The sequence below is a fragment of the Papilio xuthus genome, unplaced genomic scaffold, assembly GCF_000836235.2.
Source record: "Papilio xuthus unplaced genomic scaffold, Pxut_1.1 DF827777.1, whole genome shotgun sequence".
Classification (NCBI taxonomy): Eukaryota; Metazoa; Arthropoda; class Insecta; order Lepidoptera; family Papilionidae; genus Papilio; species Papilio xuthus.
This window is the reverse complement of record NW_013530872.1, coordinates 3,823,125-3,846,373: the sequence shown is the minus strand read 5'-3', so window position 1 is coordinate 3,846,373 and position 23,249 is coordinate 3,823,125. Positions and strand designations below refer to the sequence as shown.

General features: G+C 32.2%; 2 protein-coding genes across 11 annotated transcripts in view; both read left to right on the top strand.

The window, feature by feature from the left end:
- The window catches only part of CAP (Cbl-associated protein), a 107,198-nt gene extending 95,318 nt beyond the window's left edge, over positions 1–11,880 (top strand). For 8 of the 9 annotated variants that reach the window (XM_013309204.1, XM_013309205.1, XM_013309203.1 and 5 more), the window contains 8 exons: positions 3,733–3,896; positions 6,400–6,450; positions 6,930–7,184; positions 8,090–8,333; positions 8,586–8,753; positions 8,983–9,112; positions 9,355–9,500; positions 9,613–11,880. In XM_013309204.1, the coding sequence (XP_013164658.1) occupies positions 3,733–3,896; positions 6,400–6,450; positions 6,930–7,184; positions 8,090–8,333; positions 8,586–8,753; positions 8,983–9,112; positions 9,355–9,500; positions 9,613–9,635 (1,181 nt within the window). In that variant the 3' untranslated portion in view covers positions 9,636–11,880. The remainder of the gene's footprint in view (positions 1–3,732; positions 3,897–6,399; positions 6,451–6,929; positions 7,185–8,089; positions 8,334–8,585; positions 8,754–8,982; positions 9,113–9,354; positions 9,501–9,612) is intronic. The other variant, XM_013309199.1, reaches the window with a different exon arrangement.
- A 269-nt stretch (positions 11,881–12,149) lies between these two features.
- Positions 12,150–23,130, top strand: LOC106115767 (centrosomal protein of 290 kDa). 2 transcript variants are annotated; one of them, XM_013309284.1, is made up of 32 exons: positions 12,150–12,526; positions 12,760–12,835; positions 12,913–13,175; positions 13,253–13,388; positions 13,460–13,596; positions 13,694–13,804; positions 13,919–14,200; positions 14,269–14,456; positions 14,540–14,818; positions 14,895–15,022; positions 15,099–15,273; positions 15,373–16,196; positions 16,413–16,566; positions 16,691–16,829; positions 16,991–17,100; positions 17,332–17,508; positions 17,590–17,851; positions 17,939–18,188; positions 18,274–18,940; positions 19,130–19,264; positions 19,350–19,455; positions 19,593–19,766; positions 19,862–20,058; positions 20,277–20,426; positions 20,653–20,787; positions 21,003–21,157; positions 21,364–21,536; positions 21,662–21,816; positions 22,033–22,160; positions 22,394–22,491; positions 22,566–22,703; positions 23,038–23,130. In XM_013309284.1, exons 1-32 carry the CDS (start codon positions 12,344–12,346, stop codon positions 23,101–23,103), a joined length of 6,351 nt encoding a protein of 2,116 aa, XP_013164738.1. In that variant the 5' UTR covers positions 12,150–12,343; the 3' UTR covers positions 23,104–23,130. The 2 variants fall into 2 exon arrangements, with proteins under 2 accessions (XP_013164738.1, XP_013164737.1); XM_013309283.1 differs by having other exon boundaries at positions 15,373–16,202.
- Positions 23,131–23,249: the final 119 nt, after the last annotated feature.

The window sequence follows — 23,249 nt, the reverse complement described above, 5'->3', positions numbered from 1 at the left end:
AATAAATTGGTCAATGAAAATGACACGAAACGTCATACGATACATGACGTATCTGAATGGGTCAATAGAGCAAATATTTATCCGGATGTTTACGCGCCTCTACCATATAGTAAGTTTCAATTGTGTACCTTAAATTTTGCGAAATTAATTAAATGCACTCTCATTTGTATAATGCTTTACTTATCAGTGTCGTTACAGTAAAAAAATGTCTTAGTTTAACATATGTAATGATTATATAGTTCCTACGTAAATATAAATTTCGTTATCGTCCTTTCCTTCTTCCTTCAAAGAAAAGTCAGAACATATTCTACTTTTACATCTCTATCTGCTGTCCGATTATGTTCTAAATGAACTTTGTACATAATATAAAGTTGTAGTTGTATGTTTTGAGCGGGAGATCAACCGGTAGAGTCAAAGAAAGTGCAACTCTTAACAGACGCCAAGTGACAGACGTCGCGGACGCGCGACAACGCGCAACTCGTTACAAAGTGTTGTGTATATTTATTTGTGCTACTATTAATGTTATTAGTAACATACGTTGCACAAATTTATTTTCATTGAAGGTTAAAACTGAAATGGGCATATTGAAACAAATTAAAAAAATGACTACATACGGTTAGTTTATTTTTTATTTATATTTCCCTAATTAAAAGAACACATTTAAAATCTGTAATTAACTTTTTAATTTTAAACTTGTTCGCAAAATTTTTATTATAATAATTATTGGCTAATTGATATTTTTATGAACAATCTTTTATTAAAACCATTTTAGCACAAAATAAATATGTAACTCTTTTCTATATGCTATACCTCTCTTAATTTGTAAAAATTAAGTTACATACAAACTGACATAATTAATTTTATACATAAAATAATGTGCAAATTATACATTTTACACACTTCTTCACATTTGCATAAGAAATTCTTATATAATTTTAATTTCCTAACACTCACTATAAATAATAATTATATAATTTTCATATTTTATTGTATTTGCATATTTTTATATTTGTAGAACGATTATAGAGTCAATTATAATTTAAATGGACTATTATTTAATAAATAGTATTTTTTCTGTTTTTCTGTTCAATATTTAAGTGTATATCCTTTGACCACATGGGACAAACAGATATAAACTTAAAAACTAACTTAACTTAAATTTACTCTGAATAAAGGCTGATTATTATTATTTTTTCTGCAAAATAAATTGTTCAGATCTTTCTTCCGGTATTCATTACAACATATTTATATCAAAAGTATAAACAAAACTTATCTAACAAAATTAAAAGTAATATAATAAGTCACTTAAGACACTTTCAATTTTACACAAAAACTCATAGTTCTATTTTAATAAGCGTATAAATTCAAGTTATACAAACCCAAAAAGATTTGTTAGTTGAATTTGTAATTAACCAACTTCAGATAAGGTATATTTTAGGTTGTTTATGAAGAGCTCGAGAGCTAAGTATCTATGGTATGCTCAGTATGAAGTAGCATTGCGTGAAGCGTGCCGAGAATGCCTATTTGTTGTGAAAGTTGGCTGACAACCAACGAAATGCTAAAAAGGGCTTTCGTTTTCGTAAAGCCTTCGCGGCCCGCCTGTCACAATTATGCCGGTATCGCGTTTTTTAGATCTCACGTGTCTTGTTTACAAATGTTCGCATTAAAATAATCAGAATTTTGATATCTTGTCTATTTTGTAAACAACTTGAACCTATTCATTTTCTATTTACCTTTTATTTACATAATATCTTCCATCTCTTTCATGTAACGGAATATGTATATGACGTTATACAGAGTTTATCGAATCCAATGTAAACAATAAACATATGAATAATAAAACAACATTCGGATTCCATAACAAGATTTGTTCCAAATACTTTTTGTTCGTCATATTAATTCATCATACTATTTGTGATGCACCGAGTTCGAATGTCGGACAACATAAAAATATAATTTACTCTAACTAGACATACGTATAGGTCCATTAAACAAGTAGGTTGAGACATTTACAATGTCTCTGATGGAGATCATTTTGATAATAATATAAAGAGTAAAAATACGACTATAAATTCGTAGTCGGTTTATTATTACATCATTCTAATTCAGTTGTGCGGAACGACCAGCTAAAGCAATGAATAGACGAAATCAGCATATCATTCTTTATTATTACTTCCTTCCGTACTGTTAACAGTATATCAATAAAGTATGTTGTGAAATTAATTTTTACATTTAACGACCATTAACTTTCTATATAGTTATTTTTATCTGCTGCCTTTCTTTGAAGAATTTTAAAGTACGTCAACCACAATAATTCAAAAACTAATTTTATTCATAATAACTTTTATTTATTACTATGGTACAATAGCATAGTATGTAAATACGAACACGCAACTACAGATCCACGAAGCCCTCGTATGTTAAAGTTAAGTAGATAGCTACAATCCTCTTATACGGAAAGAAATAAAACAATTATCATTGCCAACATAACATAATATAAAAGAGTCAGTACTATAGGTACTCAAATATCAAACTATAGTCCTACAAGTATAACTGACCCGGTGGTCATAAGTCAAATGAAATTTTGGTAGCTCACTAGCTCCCCCTTGTCAACGTCAAAAATGTGTCAAAAGATCCGTTTACTCATCTAATTTTCTATGTTCATGAAGGTTTTATGTGTTTTCTGATAGAACTAAGCCAGGCAGTAGCGTCTTTTATCGGCTCTGATAACCTTGTTTGACTATAAGTAAACTTAGTTCTTAGTCTACACCTTCTGTAATCTGGAGCATATGGATTAAATATAAGCAAAATCTTGGATCATATAGTTTCTAATATGCCTCATCATTTAATTTTATGTCCTCACTGAATTCATTTAATGCTCCTTCAGTAAATCAGACGTTTCAATATGGTACAGAACATTTGTTAATCGGAAGTAGCATAGTTTAGTTGCTGAGTCCTATGTCTACGTCTCGAGTGCAGTCAATGGAAACGACTAGTATAGTATTCAAACCGGTTCCATTCACTTCTTACAATGTTACGTCCCGTCACATAACTGACAGCCGAAACTTTAAGCCGATGATCATGTTACCGCATCGATCGTCACCATGATGCCCTCCTCATTCAAAACACTTTCACTTCGACGTTTTACGTACTATTTAATCTTTTAAACTACTATCGATTTTTACGGTTATTTTATTGTTTCCAGTTGTAACTTATAGCTTTAAGTTGATTACTTTTGCTGATACTTGACCCATTGTCTGACTGCCGAACTTCAAATAAAGGCCACTATGTACCTTAGAGTAGATTTAATCCATTTACTGGTTATTTGATTTTAATTTTACATTTTTCAAATTAAGATTTACACCATTTGTAATCACAATTGATTTGGCAAATTGATGACGTATGAAACCTAAAAACAAACTGATTACAGCCTCCACTAGATAACCTTATACTTATCGATTATCGTTTATTAACTTATCGATTGTTTAAAATTATGGTAAGCCACAGATATTTAATGAAACCGCGACTTACTCAAGACACCTTGACTGTAAAATGAGCCCCATATGTATACCACCTTGTTTTAATTCTTCTAATCCGATGATATTTGAATTGACCTATTATTCAATAGACGCAATGCATAAGCAAGAGCAAATGTTTATAATAATATCTCATTAGTTGGTATAAGTATTGTTTGAGGTATGCGCGTGCGCAAGTAAAGGGCATTGTGCGCAGAATCCCCGTCGCGGCGGTACGTGGAGGGCGACGTGAACATCCACTACAGATGCCCGGTGCGCCGCGAGCCGCTGCCGCTGGTGCCGGAGCGCGAACTGGCGCGACACCAAGCCGAGCACATGAAGCGACTCTACCGCGACCAGAAGCGACACAAATACCTACAGGTAACAATATCCCTATAGGTAACATTAAGTATTAATAACCTCTGGTAACATTATTACACTGGGTTTACGACTGCTTTGGAGTTCTAAGGCTTAAATCTCATACGTAATGCAAGCAGGTAATATAATTACCTCATAATACCCGTAGGTAACGTTCCTTGTATCTAGAGGTAACTTAATCCTAATACTATACGCGTAGTGTAACTTCTTTGTTGGTTTTTATAAATGTAATATCATTTATTTTTTTTTCATTTTAATTTTCTATTTTGCTTGTGTCTGCAAATTTTATTTTTTATATTTATAGTAATAAGTCCAGTTAAAACAGATATGGTAGATACTTAGAAAATGCTTATGAATTTTTCAATTTTAAGGCTCGGAATTCTATCATTACGTTGTTAAACGGTTTTGGATTCTATTTTAATTTAAAGTAGCTTATACCATCTCCTACAAACACGAATGTACGATTACTGCGTCACTCAAAGTTGATACTATAAAACTGTTTAATCCATTTAAGTCTTGCACGCAATGGCGGTTTGGTCGATATTTATAAAATATGTAAAGTGGATTACACCAATACACAGTACATTTTAGTGACAAGCAATGCAACATTTTTATCGATAAAATATTGAATTTTATCTTTTTTGTTGACGTCAATTGATATGGAGTATATTTTGAGATCTATAATACACTTGCATTTTTCATTCAATTTCAGTTCTTTTTGAAATGTAAATCAAAATTTTTTCACATAATTTAAAATTATTTCTTAATGATATCTGTATTCCACACATCTGCAGTATCCAAGTGGTTTGCAATATTTAAGGAATTTCATAACACATGTCACCCACCTCTACACCTATTTGAATAAAGAGATATCCTAACAAAAGAATAGAAAACAATACAAAATGGATGTTTGTTTCTGTATACAAATGAACATGGAAAACTGGCTTTTAGTTTAAAAACACGTATGGAAACACGATCTATGTAGGTGTGGTTTCACCGGCGTTAGGTTTTCCATTCAAGTTGTATTATGAGGAGGCATCAGCCTCATTTGCATAATGCCGCTGATGCGCACGCGTTTGTTTGGTTATAAAAACAAGAGAAGTCTTTTATTTGTTTCCGAAGCTACCAGTTATTTGAAAGTTAGAAAATGGCGATGGATTTTTTTTACACAAAATAGTTATTTAAGAGATTGAGAAAAGAATCTTGTGCAATATTAGTACTAATCATGTTAAGTTTTGAGCGGAATGTAAGTGAAATTGTTTACACAGCCTCCGTTTAGATGTCTCATTCGTAAGATGTTTACGGGCCCTTAAGTGAAATCGAGCAATTTCTGAGCGCCGCTAAGCCGGTACTTGCGGTTAAATGTCGCTTTTACTTTCATTACGACCACGCTCCCAATCTTATCGATGAAAACATTTAGGACAATGATTATTATATAAAGATATTAACCCAAAAATGATAATTTTAATTTTGAACATAACAGTTTATCTTATTGTCAATGGTTATGGTTACCTCGTTTTAATACATTACTATTTGGTTAAAACTACAAACCACGATATGATTAGAAACGTCTATAAATAATTATTTAAAAATCAAAACTATTGCCATAAAATAATATTGCAATATTGCACAAAATATTAAAATAAATCGACTAGCGTAATATTATTGTTTGGAATTCCTGGCGGAAATAATTACGCCACTTTATTTTGTGCAATCAAAAATCCAAAACTTTCTAATTTAACTTTGTCAAGTAACTTTTTACATTTTATGACGAAAATAAATAAAATTGTTCTTATTTCCATGTCTATTGTAATAATTATTGTCAATTAATATTATACCATTTTATGATAGTGTTATAATTAACAAACAATCTTTAATAAACCTACCGACAAAACTAAGAATCGTTAAACATAGCTTTATACACGTAGAGAAGATTTATTGAATTACAAAAAAGAGTCACGAACCAATTGAAAAACAAAGTCATTGTTATTTTCTCTGATTTCTCGTTGCCAAAATAGTACGCAATCAACGTACAGTTTTGGTAATAGATTTTGTTCACGTACGAATCCAAAATTCACTTAAAAAGTTATCTCTGAGAAAGATCACAAGTTTTATGCGAATGTTTCTGCGAACGAATACAGATCTATATTTTACATAAATATTAAGTAAATAAAAGTAAATATCAATTATAGAAATCCAATAGTGTTTACATTATTTATAAGATGTGAATTACCTTGACTCTTTAGTGGCCTGACCCCTTAAGTAAAGACGTTCTGTTCGTCCAACCGCAAGGCATTTTCTCGTATAGCAACCACAAAAACGGAACGCAACCTTCATTCAACCACATACCTTATTCATGACTAATTCATTTACATGGTTAGACTTACCTTCATTACAATATTGTCTCAGTAGTTAATCGATCATAAAAGAAAAACCATTGTTAGAAAATAGTTCAGTTTTTTGAAACAGACATTTCAAATTCAGTGAGTTTGATTAAATTTTTCAGGAAAAAGACATTCATCTGTTCGACATTGAAGCCTTTGATGCATCAATAAAGGTGATATTTGGAACGTGTGATTGAAATTTTACTTTTGCTAGGGTTGCCACTTTGAACTTTTCATGCTATTAACTCTAATACACTTAATTATTTTTTATTTGGCTTAGTAACATGTAAATACTGTTGTTGAAAATTAAGAATGATATGGTGAAATTATTATCAATCATACAATACTATTAATATAACATTGAAAATACAATTTCCAGTGGCAGCCCTGCTTGTAACTAAAATTATCCATTTCATTTAATTTCTTAACATTCCTTATTTCTTTACTAATATAAGTTGTGAAAATAAAATAACTGGCTTAGCTAGATTTATGTTAAAAAAAAGAATTATGAAATGTAAATAATAAATAAGAGACTCTATCTTACGTAAATTCTATAGAGTATTGTTAATAGCTCTGAAATCGCTAAATATTTGAAACATCACATGATTTTAGAATAGAAGTAAATTATAAAAAATAATCGTTTGAATTGCAGGAGCTTCAAGACATGCAGAACAGGCGGCATCAGGATAACTTTATGCCGTCACAGAAGACCGTCGTACCTCTGAACAGATACGATGAAGCAGAAAAATTGGTGGCAAGAGCGCTTTACGCATTCAATGGACAAACGACGAGGGAACTTACCTTCAAGAAAGGAGACTTGATCAATGTGAGACGACAAATCGATTCAAATTGGTACGAAGGCGAAGTTCACGGCAGAATTGGACTGTTCCCATATAATTATGTTGAGGTAAGATAGATTTTCATTTCTTTGGGCCGTATTCTATATTTTCCTTTGGATTGTTAGCCTATCTCTTATGTCTCTTTAGAAAATATTGGTATAGTACTATGGATTATTATTTTCGATAAGGTTCATACTGCAAGTACGGCTAGATTTTTTTCATAACTTGAACAATTACGACAAGTTAGACCATGTAAGGTTTTGTGAAAGGTGAACTTAGACAACTTTTTTTAATTATTAATCCCTTAATAACTTTCCAATACTACATCAGATCATACAACTTTTCAATGTGAAACATTTTCAATGTGGATTTTATTACCTCTACTTTCTTTACTTTAAATCCAACGCACCTAGATTTAATAACATTAAATTATCTCCCGTAAATTAGTATTTTTCACCAAATATTTTATCAGAAACTCAATTCTCCTGTTGTTTCTAATATATGGATAAAAAGCGAATTTTTCATTTACGTACAACGCTATGACGTTATAATTAAACATTGGGAGTGTACTAACACTAATTTTATCTATAACACTTGCCTAGATCATGACTAATATGTTTGCGCACGTTGATATATCGCTCGAAGATAAGAATCCATGAGATTTGTTTGTACTGATAGGCTTAGCAATAACTAAACATTCAGCGATTGTCATAAAGACAATGGCACAATTGTGTATTCTACTAGTAGTTTCAACAAGAATTGTATATTATATCATATTTTTAAATCAGTGAAATTTAAACCTCCACTGTAAACGTAATAATCATAACAGTATTGTTAATAGACGTCAGTAATATTAATAAAAAAGGTTCTTTATTAACGTTAAAGAAATCACTAAAGATGTTTGTTTGTTTTTTGTGTTATAAAATATTGAACTAGCAATAAAATAAATAAGGAATATTAAATTTTACTGCAGATTTTAAAAGGAGACACGTACACACATTCACCAAAGAAGCCGGTAGCAGTAGAAGGACAAGCTCGAGCGAAGTTCGACTTCACCGCACAGACGAACCTCGAACTACCACTGAAGAAGGGTGAAGTGGTAGTGTTAACGCGGCGCATAGACCAAAACTGGTGGGAGGGCAGGAACGGCACAAAGACCGGCATTTTCCCCGATAGTTACGTCACCGTACTACAGGAGCCGAGTCAAGCTGAACCTCGTGAGTTTGCAATAATAGCAATTTATTACCAAGTTTACGATCAGCAATACGCATCGATATTCTTTGAAATGTTTGGATGCCTAAATATGTTTGAAAGACAATAGAAATAGTTACGAATAAAATAACAGGATGAGTTATGAAAGTCTTTAAGCCCTTGTACAGTGTGATCAGCTTCCTCCCTAATCAAGTATATAAACAGCCAGTTAGTGCCTATTCTGCTAGTATTACTGATTGAACTACGTGATGTTACAGCATCATTGGCACACAATGCATGTAACGTGGAGAAGCCGGCGGCATCGCCCGCGGCGCACGGCCTGGTGAATGGCGCGGCGCGACGCACGCTGCAGCAGCACAGCTACACTCCGCAGCACAATAGTCCCGCGCTTGCCAACGCACCGCCTGCCACCGCGCCTCTACCAGGTAACACTTGCATCTTTCCAAGACCTCCCAGGTAGCTTACCTTTTAACCACTCCAAATAACAAAAACTTGAATCCTTTCATGTAACTATAACTACATCATTAAGATGTTATTCTTTTTATATATATTTATAGTATAGTAGTAGGTTTCCCGTTGAAATCTCCGTGATATCTGTTGGATTAGTAGCTTAATCGATCTATCATACTTTAGCAATTAAATTTTTTTACATAGTTTCAGGTTACTTAGCGAAGCCGGCTCATGCGACATTAGCGTCATCGGAGCGCGGCTACGGCGCAGCGCCCGCCGGTGACCTCAACAACGCAGAGCCGCTGTACGTCGACACCAATGCAGAAGCTGTGCCGTGAGTACAATATCAAAATACATTCAAGTAAAAAAACGAGAAAAATAATTGCCAAATTGGCATAGTGCCTTCCACTTCGTGACGCAGATATTTATGTTGTTTCAATTGCTTCCTCAATTTTCAGTACATACCTAAAAGCTATATATTGAATTGCATCATTGCCAGCCACTTTTATTGGTTTCAAGTATATTAATGATTTAAAACTGTAAGCTATTATAATATAAATAATGTGTTGTTTGCAGGTACCGCGCGATGTACAAGTATCGTCCGCAGAATCCGGACGAGCTGGAGCTGCAGGAGGGAGACACGGTGTACGTCCTGGAGAAATGCGACGACGGCTGGTACGTCGGCTCCAGCCAACGCACAGGACGCTTCGGAACCTTCCCCGGTTAGTCCTCAATGTTGTGTGAATGTATAAAAAGCAAACTGCATTCCATAATCTCTACTTATATTTCCATGTGAAGGGCATGATGCACATTTTTCAATGTAAACTTTTGCAGGTAACTACGTGGAGCGCATCTGATAGCGCCAGCCGTCGCTGCTGCGTCGGTTGCGCCGCGCAACCTTCTGCGCGCGACGTTCACACTGACTCACGCACACACGCACACACACCGGTCATACGCACGCGGATACACAAACCATAATCTTACATACAGACTATACGTGTAAATTAAAACGTGCCAAAGGTTAACATTTTCTGTTCCTGTCAAGGAACTATTAAACTTCCAGAGGCGCAAAACATTTTGTTATCTTTTCTGTATATCGAAATTTCACACGCAAATTACTATTATTTATAATATGTACGTAGAACGTGTATTTATAATTTTTACTCGAGGCTTAAAGGTGATTTGCGTGTGATATTAAGATCCGTGTACAATACTTAACTATTATGTAACTATCTGCTGTATATTGCATATCTCCAAGTGCGTATGAAAATGGTGATAATGGACAATTTAATTTAACATATACAATATTAACCTACATTGGAGCTTTTATACTTTAGCACATTAGACTACGTATCATAAAAACGTGATTATATTCGTCATCAAGTCACGAATATGTAATGTCGACAATTGGTTTAATATTTATTTCCTTATTGGATTAAATAACAGACTATCGCATCAATGTTAGAGTAGTTAAAATAGATCTTTGTAATTTTATGTAACGATTTATATTTAACGTTGTATGTACGAAAATTATGTTACCAAAACACAACCATGACTTTTATAACGTTTTATAAATTAATAATGTAAGTTCAACCATATTACTGTCATGTACAAATAGTGCCCCAATATTTACTCACCAAAACATTAATAATAAATCATGTTTCTACTTTTCCTTTCTGTATGTTCTAAAGTCTTCTTTCTCTTTTGATCACGTACTTTCTTGGAAACCAATATTGCTAATCGAAGCTATCCAAAGTTATTTTAAACGTCCCAAAGAATATGTTATTGGATAATTACGGTGTTGTATAATTGTAAAAAAAATAATAAAAATACATATATACATGTAAAGTTGTTTGGTAGATATAGTTATTTATTTTAAATGAACGGAGGTGAGGATGGGAGCTCCTCTTTTAAAATAACTTTTAAAAGAGCGAAGCCGGGCGCGTGGGTATACATGTAAATGTTACTAACAAATCTACGTATCACTTATTCCTTTCTAACTCTACGTGTTTAATAACTTCGATGTTCTAAGATGCTTTCTTAAAGACCACAGACTTAAATTCTTAAGACTACTTAAAAAGTATTAACGATATTTTAATCTGATGTGATAATGATCCTTCACAATTTGGTATTATATTACATTATTCCGTATTAAATATGGTCTAGGAACGTAGAGTTAGTAAAGAACTAGTGTAAAAACTCGATACAAAAATCAAACTTTGAATCTAACCAAGAGTGATAGCAAAGTTCTGATGTTTTGTGAATTGGCTTCAATGCGGCTTTATTAATAAGAGCTAACGTATTTCGTAGAGAGCGCATAAATTAAACGGTATCAAGGTTCTGTTACCGCGCAATACGCATGTCGTAATACTCATAAATATGACGCCTAGATACGTCATAACCATCTCGATGTGTAGTTTCCTAGTAAATGTATTTTAATTTCTAATGTATAGTTTTATATTAAGTTACTTAAAAACTATACGCACAAAAATTGTCATTAATATTAAATGATTATGACGTATCTATGCGTTTCATATATCTATGGTACGGAGAAACATTAGGGCGAGTGTAATTGGCAACGTTGACAATACTATTTGTATGCTTAATTGAAATAAGAGATATTATATATTCGATGTAACGATAGGAATGCTATTATTGTGAAATATATCTAATATGTTGTCAATATGGACTTTAGCAGTATCTAGTCATTGGTTTTTGTACCGGTCATTTTGTATATTCTGTTCGTAAACTCTGTAAATTCTGTAAACTGTAACTCTCTGTAAACTTGTTCGTTGTCAAATCCTGTGTAATTATAGAAGTCCCCCATAGCAAAAGTTTCGTATTGAATGTTTATGGTAATTGTAAGATGTCGCTAAACCAAAGCAGACTGTTTCTCGCCCTCTTGTGAAAGCTTGTTTTGTGTAGTACGCACGCTATAGATGTTTCGATTTTATTTTTATTTTTAACATTTTGTTGTATTTAATTTTGTTAATTTATTTTTAGATGCACAAATGTTTTTATTTTGTTGACACCGCGACATGAGATGTAACATTAACCGGCTATTGTTTTATATCATCACGATTAATAAATATAATCTTTTTTATAAAATGTGTGTTTTATTTATCGTACACTAAATTGTTTCTAGAATAAAGTTTCCTAGATTATTACCAGCAAAAACTGTGTCGACCATCCTGGCCACAAAGTAAATTTTATCGACAAAATAAAAGAAAAAAATTACTAACAAAACCGCGGTTATCACTGACCTCTACATATGATATCTGCGGCGGTTTTCAACATTTGTATTGTTATAAAAAAAAACATAAATTAAAACAAAAGTATTCATTTGTAATATTAAATTAAATTGGCCCTTTTTTGTCCACTTTTTAGACTATAACAACAGTACAGAGTACAGAGTGTTGTCCAAAGAGTACTGTAGTACTCTTTGGACAATACTGTTGTATTACGGTTGCTTAGCAACGTTACAAACACAAACATTGATTACGAAGTTACTGCTTATTGCGTTATAAAAATCAATACAGTCATCGAGAAGACAATAAATGAAACCATGGTAGAGACGGATTGGAGGCAAATATTGAGTTTATCTCAGAAGGAACTACTACAGGCCGACAAAGAGGAACTATGTGAGAGTCTGTCATGGATGGAAGTCGATGATATTGAGTTGAACTTTTCAGATTTAAAAACTCTCTTCAGATTAGCCCAGGATATTTTAAAATATAAAAGTGAACAGGTAAAAAAGAGCACATAAGTTTTAATTAAATTTAAAGAGGTTGCTAATTAATGACATGACTTTTATTTCGATGTTATTTTCTTGTTACATCTTGTGAAGCTAGTATACATATACTGCAGTCTCTTTTAGTTTAAATATAATGAAAGAGATAAAAATATGTGTACCGACAAGTGTCAAGACAATGGAGCTCTACAGTTAAGGGAAACACTTAAAAATTAATTATTTTACAACAGGTTAAAAATTTAGGGGGAGAGTTAAATGCCATTCATAAGAAAAAAGGCAAAAAGCAATCACGTAATGATAATGCAGGTAATTAGCATAATGTTCTTTCTACACAAAAAGTCCGTAGTATGTTTTCTTAATACTAGAATTAGAATTATTCCCAGGAACAAGTTCCAACAATGCGTTGGAAACGATTACACATCAAGAACAAGTCATAAAAGCAAACAAAGATATTCTGGAACAATTGTACGCTGATATAGCTGAATTAGAGGAACGAAAAACTAAATATAAAGACCAATCCATTGATATTGAAAAAGATAGTATATCCAGTCCAGACGTATTATCAGAAATAGATGCTAAAGCTCAACTTGAAAATGAAATCGTTCAAAAGAACAAACACATCAGAAAACTACTTGGACATGTTAAGGTAAGGTTTAGAATTTATGAAGTTACAGAAATCACAATAATAGTCATATAAAATAAAACATTATTCAATATCTACAGATATTGGAGGAAGAGAATACTAAATTTAAAGAAAAAATCACAATACTTAAAGATAAATTGAAAGAAGCCACGAAAATAATAGAAGATTTGACAGAGAAATTGCTGGCATCAAGTAACGAGTGCAATCGTATAAAAGGTGAAAATAATAAATAAGGCCTAATCTTAATAAGGGCAATAATGTTTCATGATTTTTTTTACATATTTCAGAAACTATTGGATCTTTAGAGCTAGCAAAATCAAATTTATTAGACGAAATAAGTACACTCAGACAAGAAATTCTTTCGAAAGGCATTAACACAGACAACGTGCACGAAGATGCTAAAACGAAAATTCAGCACTTAAAGGTTATCGCAATCTTTTTAATGTTATGTGATTTTAACAAAACGTATTTCTCTTAAACACTGGCTTAAAAATATAATGTTCATAATACCTTTTTTTTAGAATTTAATTAAAAATCTACGATTAGAAATAGAAAAATTAACAATAGAGAATAACAAATTAAAAGAAGGACTAAGCATGAGATCTACACCTAAAAATTCGGAAGAGAAACAGGTAAATGTTTGTTAATATTGCTACATTCTTTCTATTTTATACACATATAGTTACTATTTAGTGGAAATTCAATAAACCAATAATTTTTACTCCTTTTTTTATTTTGATATCAAGGAAAACCGTATGGACGAAACGCGAATCAAAGAATTGGTGGATAAACTCGCAGAAGCTTCTAAAGAAATATTACTGTCAGTGAACGTCATAGATGTTCTAAAATCTGAAAATAAGCAACTGAAATCACTACTTGAAGAGACTCACAATACTGATTTAGATTTCAAAAATGAAAGTGACGATGGAAAAGAACGTAAAATGATAAATGAGTTAAAGAAGAAAATTAAAAAACTGACTGCGACTCTTCAAAGCACAGAACAAATGTTAGTTATGAGAGAAAAAGAGGTGAGTACTTTTTAATGTATTATTTCTTAGTTATATTGTTACTTTGATACTTTTATGATATTTTTAAGGTATTGGAATTATCATCTGAACTTGGCCTTTTGCAATCCGACGATGGGATTGCTACTTTAATGAAAGCGGTTAAGAATAAAAAGCAACAACTCAAGTTCAAAGAAGAAGGTATTAAATCTTTAATAAAAGATATAAATAATCTCACGCAAGTTGTAAATGATTTGCAGATTGAAAATGAAACAATGAGGTAAATAAAACGGAATGAAACATGATTCTTGCAAGTTTTATAGTAATATTATGTTTTTAACATATGGTGTATTGTATTTTTAGGAGACAACTTAATTTAAGTGACAGCGATAAAATTCCAACCGAGGGAATTTTACTTGAATACCATAACTTAAAAGAACACAATAAAACTTTAAGTAAAGAAATTCGAGCATTTGAGAATGAACTCGTAACATTAGAAATGAAAAACCGAGAACAAAGAGAAATTATTTCTAAAAATGCAAAGTTGCTAAGTACTAAGGAGACAAGTATATCAAAAACGAATAATAGTGACACAAAAATAAAGAACGATGATAAGCTACAAAGAGTTGAAGAAGAAGTCTTGTAATTTTTATTATTAAATCTAACTTGTCTTCTTAATTGTTCAAAATGTTTTATATAATTAAATACATCATTACAGATTGGAAGAAAAAAGCGATAAACTAAATGGAAATATAAATGAGGAGATAGACGTTCATTCTCTTATTGAAGAAAATGAAGGTCTACGTAAAGGACTTGAAGAAATATTCAACTATTTAAAAGATAATTGTATGTGTGATCAATTATAAAAAATTATACAAAACTGTTGGTTCTTAAACTCATATTTTTTATATTTTTTTATCAGGTGATGGTTCAACAGGAGTTTTGGCTTTCGAATGCCCCAGTTTAGAAGCTGTTTTATGTGCCTTAGAAGCTCGACATGCTGCTGGTTGGTTTGCTCCTCACATCGCAACAACATTACAACTAAAAGCTGCTTTAGGTGGCAAAGATGCACTTTTAACAGCTCTCCAACAATCAAGGTGATAATATTCAATAATATAGTATCATGAGTTTGAAATGACATATTTTGGAAAAAAATCAGTTATGCTTTTTTTTTAAACCGTTCGCGTTGTTTTCAGGAAGGAAGTATTTAATTTAATGACACAATTGTCAAAAGAGTCTCAAAAGTGTGCAGAAATGGAAACTAAAGTGCATGAATTGGAAAGTCAAATGAAAACAAAAGCAGAAAGAAAAAGCGATGATTACAATGCTAATTTTGGTATATTCAATTCATACGTTTTTGATAATGAAAACAAAGAAGTCAATTTACTAAATAAATCAGAATTAGAAAAAGTAAGCTTAAACAGAAATTCTTTATATGAAAAGGAAGTTAGAAATGCTCTTGTATATTTTCGAAGTAAATTTGAAATGTTATTTGATAAAATGACAGAGATTGCAATAAGCACATCGGACGAAAAAAGCAAATGGTTAATTCAAGAAGAGAATTACAAAGCCCAAATTGAAAATTTAAAAATGTCACACATTTCAAATGGAGATGAAGATCACAGTGATATTTCGGCTGGTCTAATCAGTAGCCCCAACATTTCGTTTTTAGAAAGAAAATGCACTTATCTGGAAGAAATGTATAAGAATATTAGAACATGTTACGAAAATATCAACAATGAGATTTTAGAAAATAAAAAAGAGAAATTGAAATCTACTTTGTATTTTGAAACGCAAATACAAAACTTAGTGATAATAATTGTTAACCTTATCGAAAAAATACGATGCTCTATGCCAGAGGATTTATTTTGGAAACAAAATAAAATATTTAATGAAATAGTAACAAAATATCGGCAAGGACTGAACTACGATTTAATGAACGTAGAATCAAAAAAAATCAAACAATTGGACAACGATAAAATAAATGCTAATGATACGACTATGAAGATTTCACAAAATCGTAAGTGTGGGTATACAGAATATTTTATTAGGTTTACTATTTTTACTGACAATTTTAAATAATAACACATATGTACCTCTCAAATAGAAAAATAAAGATAAATTAACATCTATTCTAGATAACCTTAGACAGTTCACATAAATCTTATTAATATCAATGCAATTTATTTGCAGTGCAGTTACACACTGATTTTAGCCAAGTATTACTTTCCAACAGGTACTAAAGAAGACAAAAATAGTGATTCTAAAGTAGAAAAGATAGCTCCACAAACCCTTCAGGAGATACGCTCGGAGTTAGATGCAAAAAACAAACTAATAGAACAACTCGTTAAAAGGAATACAGAATTACAAGAGTTGCAAGCTAATCTTATGTGAGTAATTTCTTCTTAACTCTCTTTTTATAGACGGTTACACCATACTTTTTCTAGCATTATGTACTATCATAATTAAACATACCTAGACAATACTTGGATATAAAATGTCATTATTTTTAAGTGACAACACCTTAGCATCAGAAACGAAGGATGAAATAACTAGTTTAAAACAAAATCTACACCAATTAAATGATGAAAACAAACAGTTGAAAGATAAATTTCTTGAAATCAAAACACAATACGATGTCGTTATGTCTCAGGTAATTACTATAATTTGTACTTTTAGTTTTGAGTCCCTTTTATTGATAATAAAATCTCAAAACATATATATGTTTTGAGTTAGTAATTTTTGCTTTTTACCTAACTTACAGAATAAATTAGAAATTACAATGAATGCTACAATTTATTTTTTATTTTATAGTTCCAACATGATGAACGAAAACGTTTGAATTATGAAACAGAAATAAACTTGTTAAGACATCAAATACTGGATCTCCAGTCGACAGGAGACAACAAAGCTGTTATTGCACGGTAAATGTGCTTTTTATTATCGTACATTGATTATTTACTGCTATTTCGGCTGTTTTGGTTTTATTCCTCAAAGATACAATCTCACAAAGTCTTTCTTCCTTATTTAAAAATTGTTTTGTAAATACATGCATGTACATCAATGGCAATCAATCTATAATCCTTAAACAACTCTTAAATTTAATCTTGATCAAGCAATACAGGCAATATTTTAAATGTATCTTTGCTTTTAAGTTTAAGTAATGAAATCTTGGTAGCCCACCTACAAGCTAGTGAGAGACACCAAACAGTAGAAAGTCTTAAACAATATCTAAATAGAGAAAAAGAAATGAGAGAAAATGCAGAAGAAGCATTATTAGCTCAACAAAAGATATTAGAAATGTTTACAATTAAGTATGAAAACAAATTCAGGTAATACCTCTATACGTCAAATGGATAGAATAGTAAATAAAAAGAAGAACACACAACACAATCAATATTAATTATTTTCAGATATATGCACGAAGTTCTACAAACGTTAAGACTAGAATATCAAGGAGGCTTACCTATGACATCTGCTGAAAATTATCTTAAAGGTTTAAAAGAACTTGCAGATAAAACTAAAGATGTTGATGAAAAATTTACTGAAATCGAAGACTTACGTTTCAATTTAATGGCGAAACACAGTGTTTATGATCAAATATTAAATTTAACAAGCGGAAATTGTTCTGAAAATAGTAAGAACTGCCAACATAAATTGCAATTGATAGTATCGGTAATAAAATTTTCCCATTCCGAAATTATAAAAATACCTAATATAGCTAATAACACGTTATAACCTAAACAATTTATGAAATTTCAGCAAGGTACTCAAGTTAGAGAGTTGGAACATTGTAATAATAAAATACAGGCTTTGGAAAAAACACGTAAAAATTTATTAGAACGATGTAATTCTCTTGATAAAACTCTTGTTATGGTAAGCCAGGGGTTAAGGGATACATTTATTGAAGAAAATATCTTAAAAGAGAAAAATAACAATAATACTAAAGATATAGTCGACATTGAATCTGAAGACTCGCAATCTGATTCCGATATTGGATCCAGTACCAAAGGTTAGTATCTAAAAAACTAGTACTAACCAACTGAAATTCTCCATATAAACTGTCAAAAAATAACAAGGCATTTTATCTTTTCTAGAAAGTGGAACGTTTACTCTTCCAAAACCACGAACAACCCAGTTAACATATCAAATTAATTTCAATTCTAATGAAAAGAAATCTGTAGCCACTTTAACGAATTTCCCGGAGCGAAAATTTGGAAACTCAGAACTCTCAAATGTGGCTATTCAAACGAACATTGATAACGCACAAAGAATAAATAAGTTAATTCAAACAGAAAAAGATGATTCGTCAAGTGAATTGAAACAACATATAGACAACCTTGAAATAGCAAATAAAGATGCAAAGAAGAAACTATCCGATAGTTTATCAAAATTAGAGCAGCGCGAAAAAACAATTACAAGAGCTAACGAAGAAAATAAGTCTTTACACCTTAAAATACAAAATCTTGTAGATACAAATGCGAAACTAATATCACTAAATGAGGACCTTCAAAAATCTGCTGAATTATTAAAAAAAGAAATTGAAGATTTCAAAAAATCACACAACGAACAGTGCAACAAAATCAAGAAAAAAGCAAAGGAAGACACTCAATCACTATTAGAAAGTGTTGAACGTATAGAAAAAGAAAAGAATGGCATTATGACCGAATACAAACAACTGTTAGATAGAGAAAGAAATGACAATTGTGAAAATGTTAAAACATTAAAATCAAAATTAGTAGCTTTGCAGGCGGAAATAGATAGGTATGAGGGTATTTATACAAACATATTAAAGAATAGTTACTTACATATTATAATGGTTAAATCATAACTTATACGAACGCTAAGATAATTTTAAATTCTTGGTAAATTCCATCAATCATATTACATGACAGATTTTAGATAAAAATGGTCTTGCTCTGGCGTAAATTATAAAACTATTATTTATTACAGAAAAGCGAGTGTCGTGGGTGGGTGCAATGACGATATTATCAAACAGAACATTGCGAAATATTCCTTAAAAAATGCAGAACTAGAAAACAAGTGCTTCAAACTAGAGAATAATCTAGAAGACTATAAAAGAGAAGTGTGAGTAAATTCAGCAGTACCATTATTATTTTAACGGATCGTTTATAATCACTTTGAATTTACTTAACATTTATATACATATTAGTGTCAGTTGCCAAAGTGAGCTTCAACGTTGGAAGAACTTAGCAGCAGAAAGACTTGAAAAAATGCAACAAATGGGTCTACAGTTAAAGGAACGCCATAATTATGAGGTGAGTATCTACGTTCATATAATATTGTACTGAAAGTTCTTGGGGGATTGGAAACTGTATAAATTAAAATTGTTTCCTCATAAGCCTTGCCGGATGAGCCGACACGAGGAAATTTTTCATTCTTTTATGTACTGCAGGTAGAATCATACAAAGCCGAAAACCAACATTGGTTGATGCAGTTAAATGAAACTCAGCGCGAGCACATAGAATTGCGCACACAACTTTCAGAACAGAAAGCATTACATGTAAAACAATTAGCAGAAAAAGATGCTCAAATAGAACAACTTCGAACAATTGTACATAACTTGAAAGTAAGTGAAAGAAGTGTGATACTGTGAAGTGGAAATATTTAATTAGTATATGCCTTTGACGACATTGACGGTATAATGTTTAATATTATTTTCAGACTCAAATAATGAATATGCAAACAATGTTATCCGTACAAGATCCAAGTTTCGATCTTTCAGCTATAGTAGAGGTTGAAGAAGCGAGCGACTTCTCACAACAAGGCTCTGATAGACTGGAACTAAAGTTCGATTCCACCGTCGATTTCCACGACATGCAAGATGATTTTACTAAAATGTCAACGTCCACTATGATTTGGTAAATCTCATATTATTTTACAGATATTCTAATTTTAGTACATCGCAAGTTAAAGCTTTGATTTAGAAAAAAATGTTAGTTTAGTTGAAAACTACAGCCCTAGCAATAAAAAGTGATGGACATATCTAAATAAATAAAGTTAAAGTAATAATAAAAATTTAGAACAGCTGTTCTTTCTTGAACTGACTGACTTTATAATGGTAATTAATACATTTCAGGCAGGAGCCAATAATAGAGCGTTTGAGAAGAGAAAAACAACTGCTCGCGAAACAAAATGGAGTGTTACGTCGCCAAATCAAAGCGATCGCAGCGAGGGAGAGAAGATCTCGACTAGACGCTCAGAATCTCAAGAATCAAGTATTTAGAATGTAAGCCCAAATATGAATGCGCAATGGTAGATGTGGGCAGGCCTTTCGACTTAAAAACTCCTAATCCAAACAGAAATCACGCCACGAGTGGTGATAATTTTCTAATCATGTTACGTATTTTACTTAAAATAGAATTTTGCTGTTAATTTATTTTTAATACGAGTGACTAAATACTCGTGGTCTTTACTGTATTTTTTTCTTATTTTATTATTTGTATGTATTGTAGAAGTACATCGGGCAGCAAGGCGGTGTGCGCTGAAACAGCGGCGCTGCACAACAAGATAGCGACACTGCAGGCGCAGTTGACTAGTGCTCGTCGAGACAACAATTCCTCCGTCGCACTATGGGACAAATGGAAGAGGTTGCCACTGTCCTAATTACAAACTCTATATTCTATTTAATGTGTAATTCGATAGAATCATAATTAATTCCTAGCTTGTTCAAAGATAATTAGGATCTCAACTTGATAGTGCCTACAACTGACGTAAAATGACTCCTTTTTATGAGAATTTTGTTTAATATTAACTACGAAGCAAAATTTACTACTTATAATAAACAACTTTTGTTTTTTTTTAGAGCGCAACAAGCGGCGGAACGTTGGCAGGCACGATACGAAGAGAAATGTCAAGAAGTTATCAAACTAGAAGGCGGATTGAACATGGCACGGTCTGCTGTTGCAAGACTGGAGAAAGAAAAACGATTGCTCTTGTCGAGACTATCTGAACCTAAAAGTATGTTAGTTTTTACTGTAAAAAATACTTATGTTCTCAAATAATCTGTTACTGGACTTAAGTACAACATAATATAATTTATTACGAAACAAACTTACTGCCGTGCTGTAAGTTTCATAGTTGGAATAAAAAAGAAGAATCTACAATATGTATCACACTTAATAAGCTTGTCACGTCCATAAATAAATTATGTATTTTGTTTTCAGATGAGAAGCTGTCTGCGAGAGAAAAGCAAGACGGAGAAGCTTCTGAGAAGCGTCTCTCTCGAAGCGAGTACGATCCGAGCGAGATGCAGACCGTACCGGTGTCGACCCGCGCACTGCTCGAGCGAATAGAGGCACAACAGAGACGAATCGCAGCCCTAGAAGTTGCTGAAAAAGTACGTAAAGAGATTTCAAAACAAATCCATTTTAGTAACTTATAATTTTAAGCATATAAGGTTTATATGTATAGGCTAATGTTACTTTGCGTGCTTGCTTGATTATTGTCGATTTCTAATTTTAGGGAAACGAGCCCCTAGTTTCTGAATATGAAAAATCTCTTGCGGAAATAACATCTCTGAAGGGTCAAGTGTTGAAACTTGAGTCTACGTTACTTGAAACACAAATACGTTCGCCTTACAAACAGGAAGTTAAACCAGAACTCGAATATTGGAAGAGGTATCCAATTATTTCAAATTTAATCTTATACTTTGACTAACTTTCTTTTGTTTTTGTTATAATATTTTAAAAAAAAGAGGCTTGGTATAGCCAGTAACAGAATACTATACATACATATAAGCTATTGAACGTGACAATTAAAACTAATTATAGTTTTATAAAATATGTCAAGTTACAAGAATATTCCAAATATTTATCGGTAATACCTTGTGTAAGCTACTGCAACATGCTGAAGGAAGAGAACAGTCAATTGACACTACGCGTGAGTTCCCTGGAGAGTGCCCCCGCCACCGCGCACCAGCACCGTGTCAACGATCTCGAGCAGACCGTGCTCACGCTCAGAGGTATGCCTATATTGTCACACTGCCACAGACTCACGACAATGTTATGGTAACCATCTATAGAGTCGCAGCAAATAGAACTAAAGAAACCAAAAATAGAGCCCTGCCGCCATTTGTCAACTGGATCCTGGGCGCGCAAAACTAATATTAAGAAGCGAAGATACTAGTTTATCGGTATTATGTGTGCTATATTAAGGTAGAAAAGAAACACTAATGTGTGTCTCAAATAATTTTAGGTTTGGTAAGCAAGTTGCAAGCAGAACAAAAATCTTCAGCAACGAACATAAAGCGAGTCGATTCTCGACCAACGAGCGGTCGCAGTACATCGGACAAGGTTACAATATAATTGGGTTACTAAGATGATGATTTAAGTTGATGGTCCTCGTTATTGTTTTATTAAATTTTCAGACTCGAAATCAGCTGGAGTCGTGTAAGACTGAAATAGCAAACTTAAAGAGGACTATACAAGAGAAAGACGCACTACTTGAACGCTCCAAAGACATGCTGAGGATCGCGGCCGAGAGAGAAGACGAGTTACTGAACGAGGTTATCTCATAATTAAATTTAAAAAAAGATTACCACATTTTATTGTTGAATTTTAGTGTTACGAATTACGTACAATGTTTCAAATAGACAGTTAAAGTATGGAATGACTGTGTAAAAGAGGATATGCGTAAGAAGGGAATAGACTCGGATATGACGGCTGATAGAGAGATATGGAGGAGTAGTACATACTGTGCCGACCCTCGATAGGGATAAGGGCAGGTTGGTGATGATGATGATGTTTCAAATAGATAGATGTAATGCACAAAACAATTCCAACACCAGATACTACTACAATTCCCATTAGTTTTATAATATATATTTTTTTTATTTTCAGAATACATTTCTACGTCGGCAATTAGAAGAATTGACGGATTACAAAAGAGATTCGGTATCGGACTAATATAAGCTTGATTTATGACGTCATAAGCGTGTTCTTTATTACCTTTATCATATTCGTAGATTAAGCAAATCCTTTTGTCGTTGTATAAGGTAAATAAATATTCATAGTTTGTGTTAGACCGTTGTGTCATCAATAAACACCTTTGA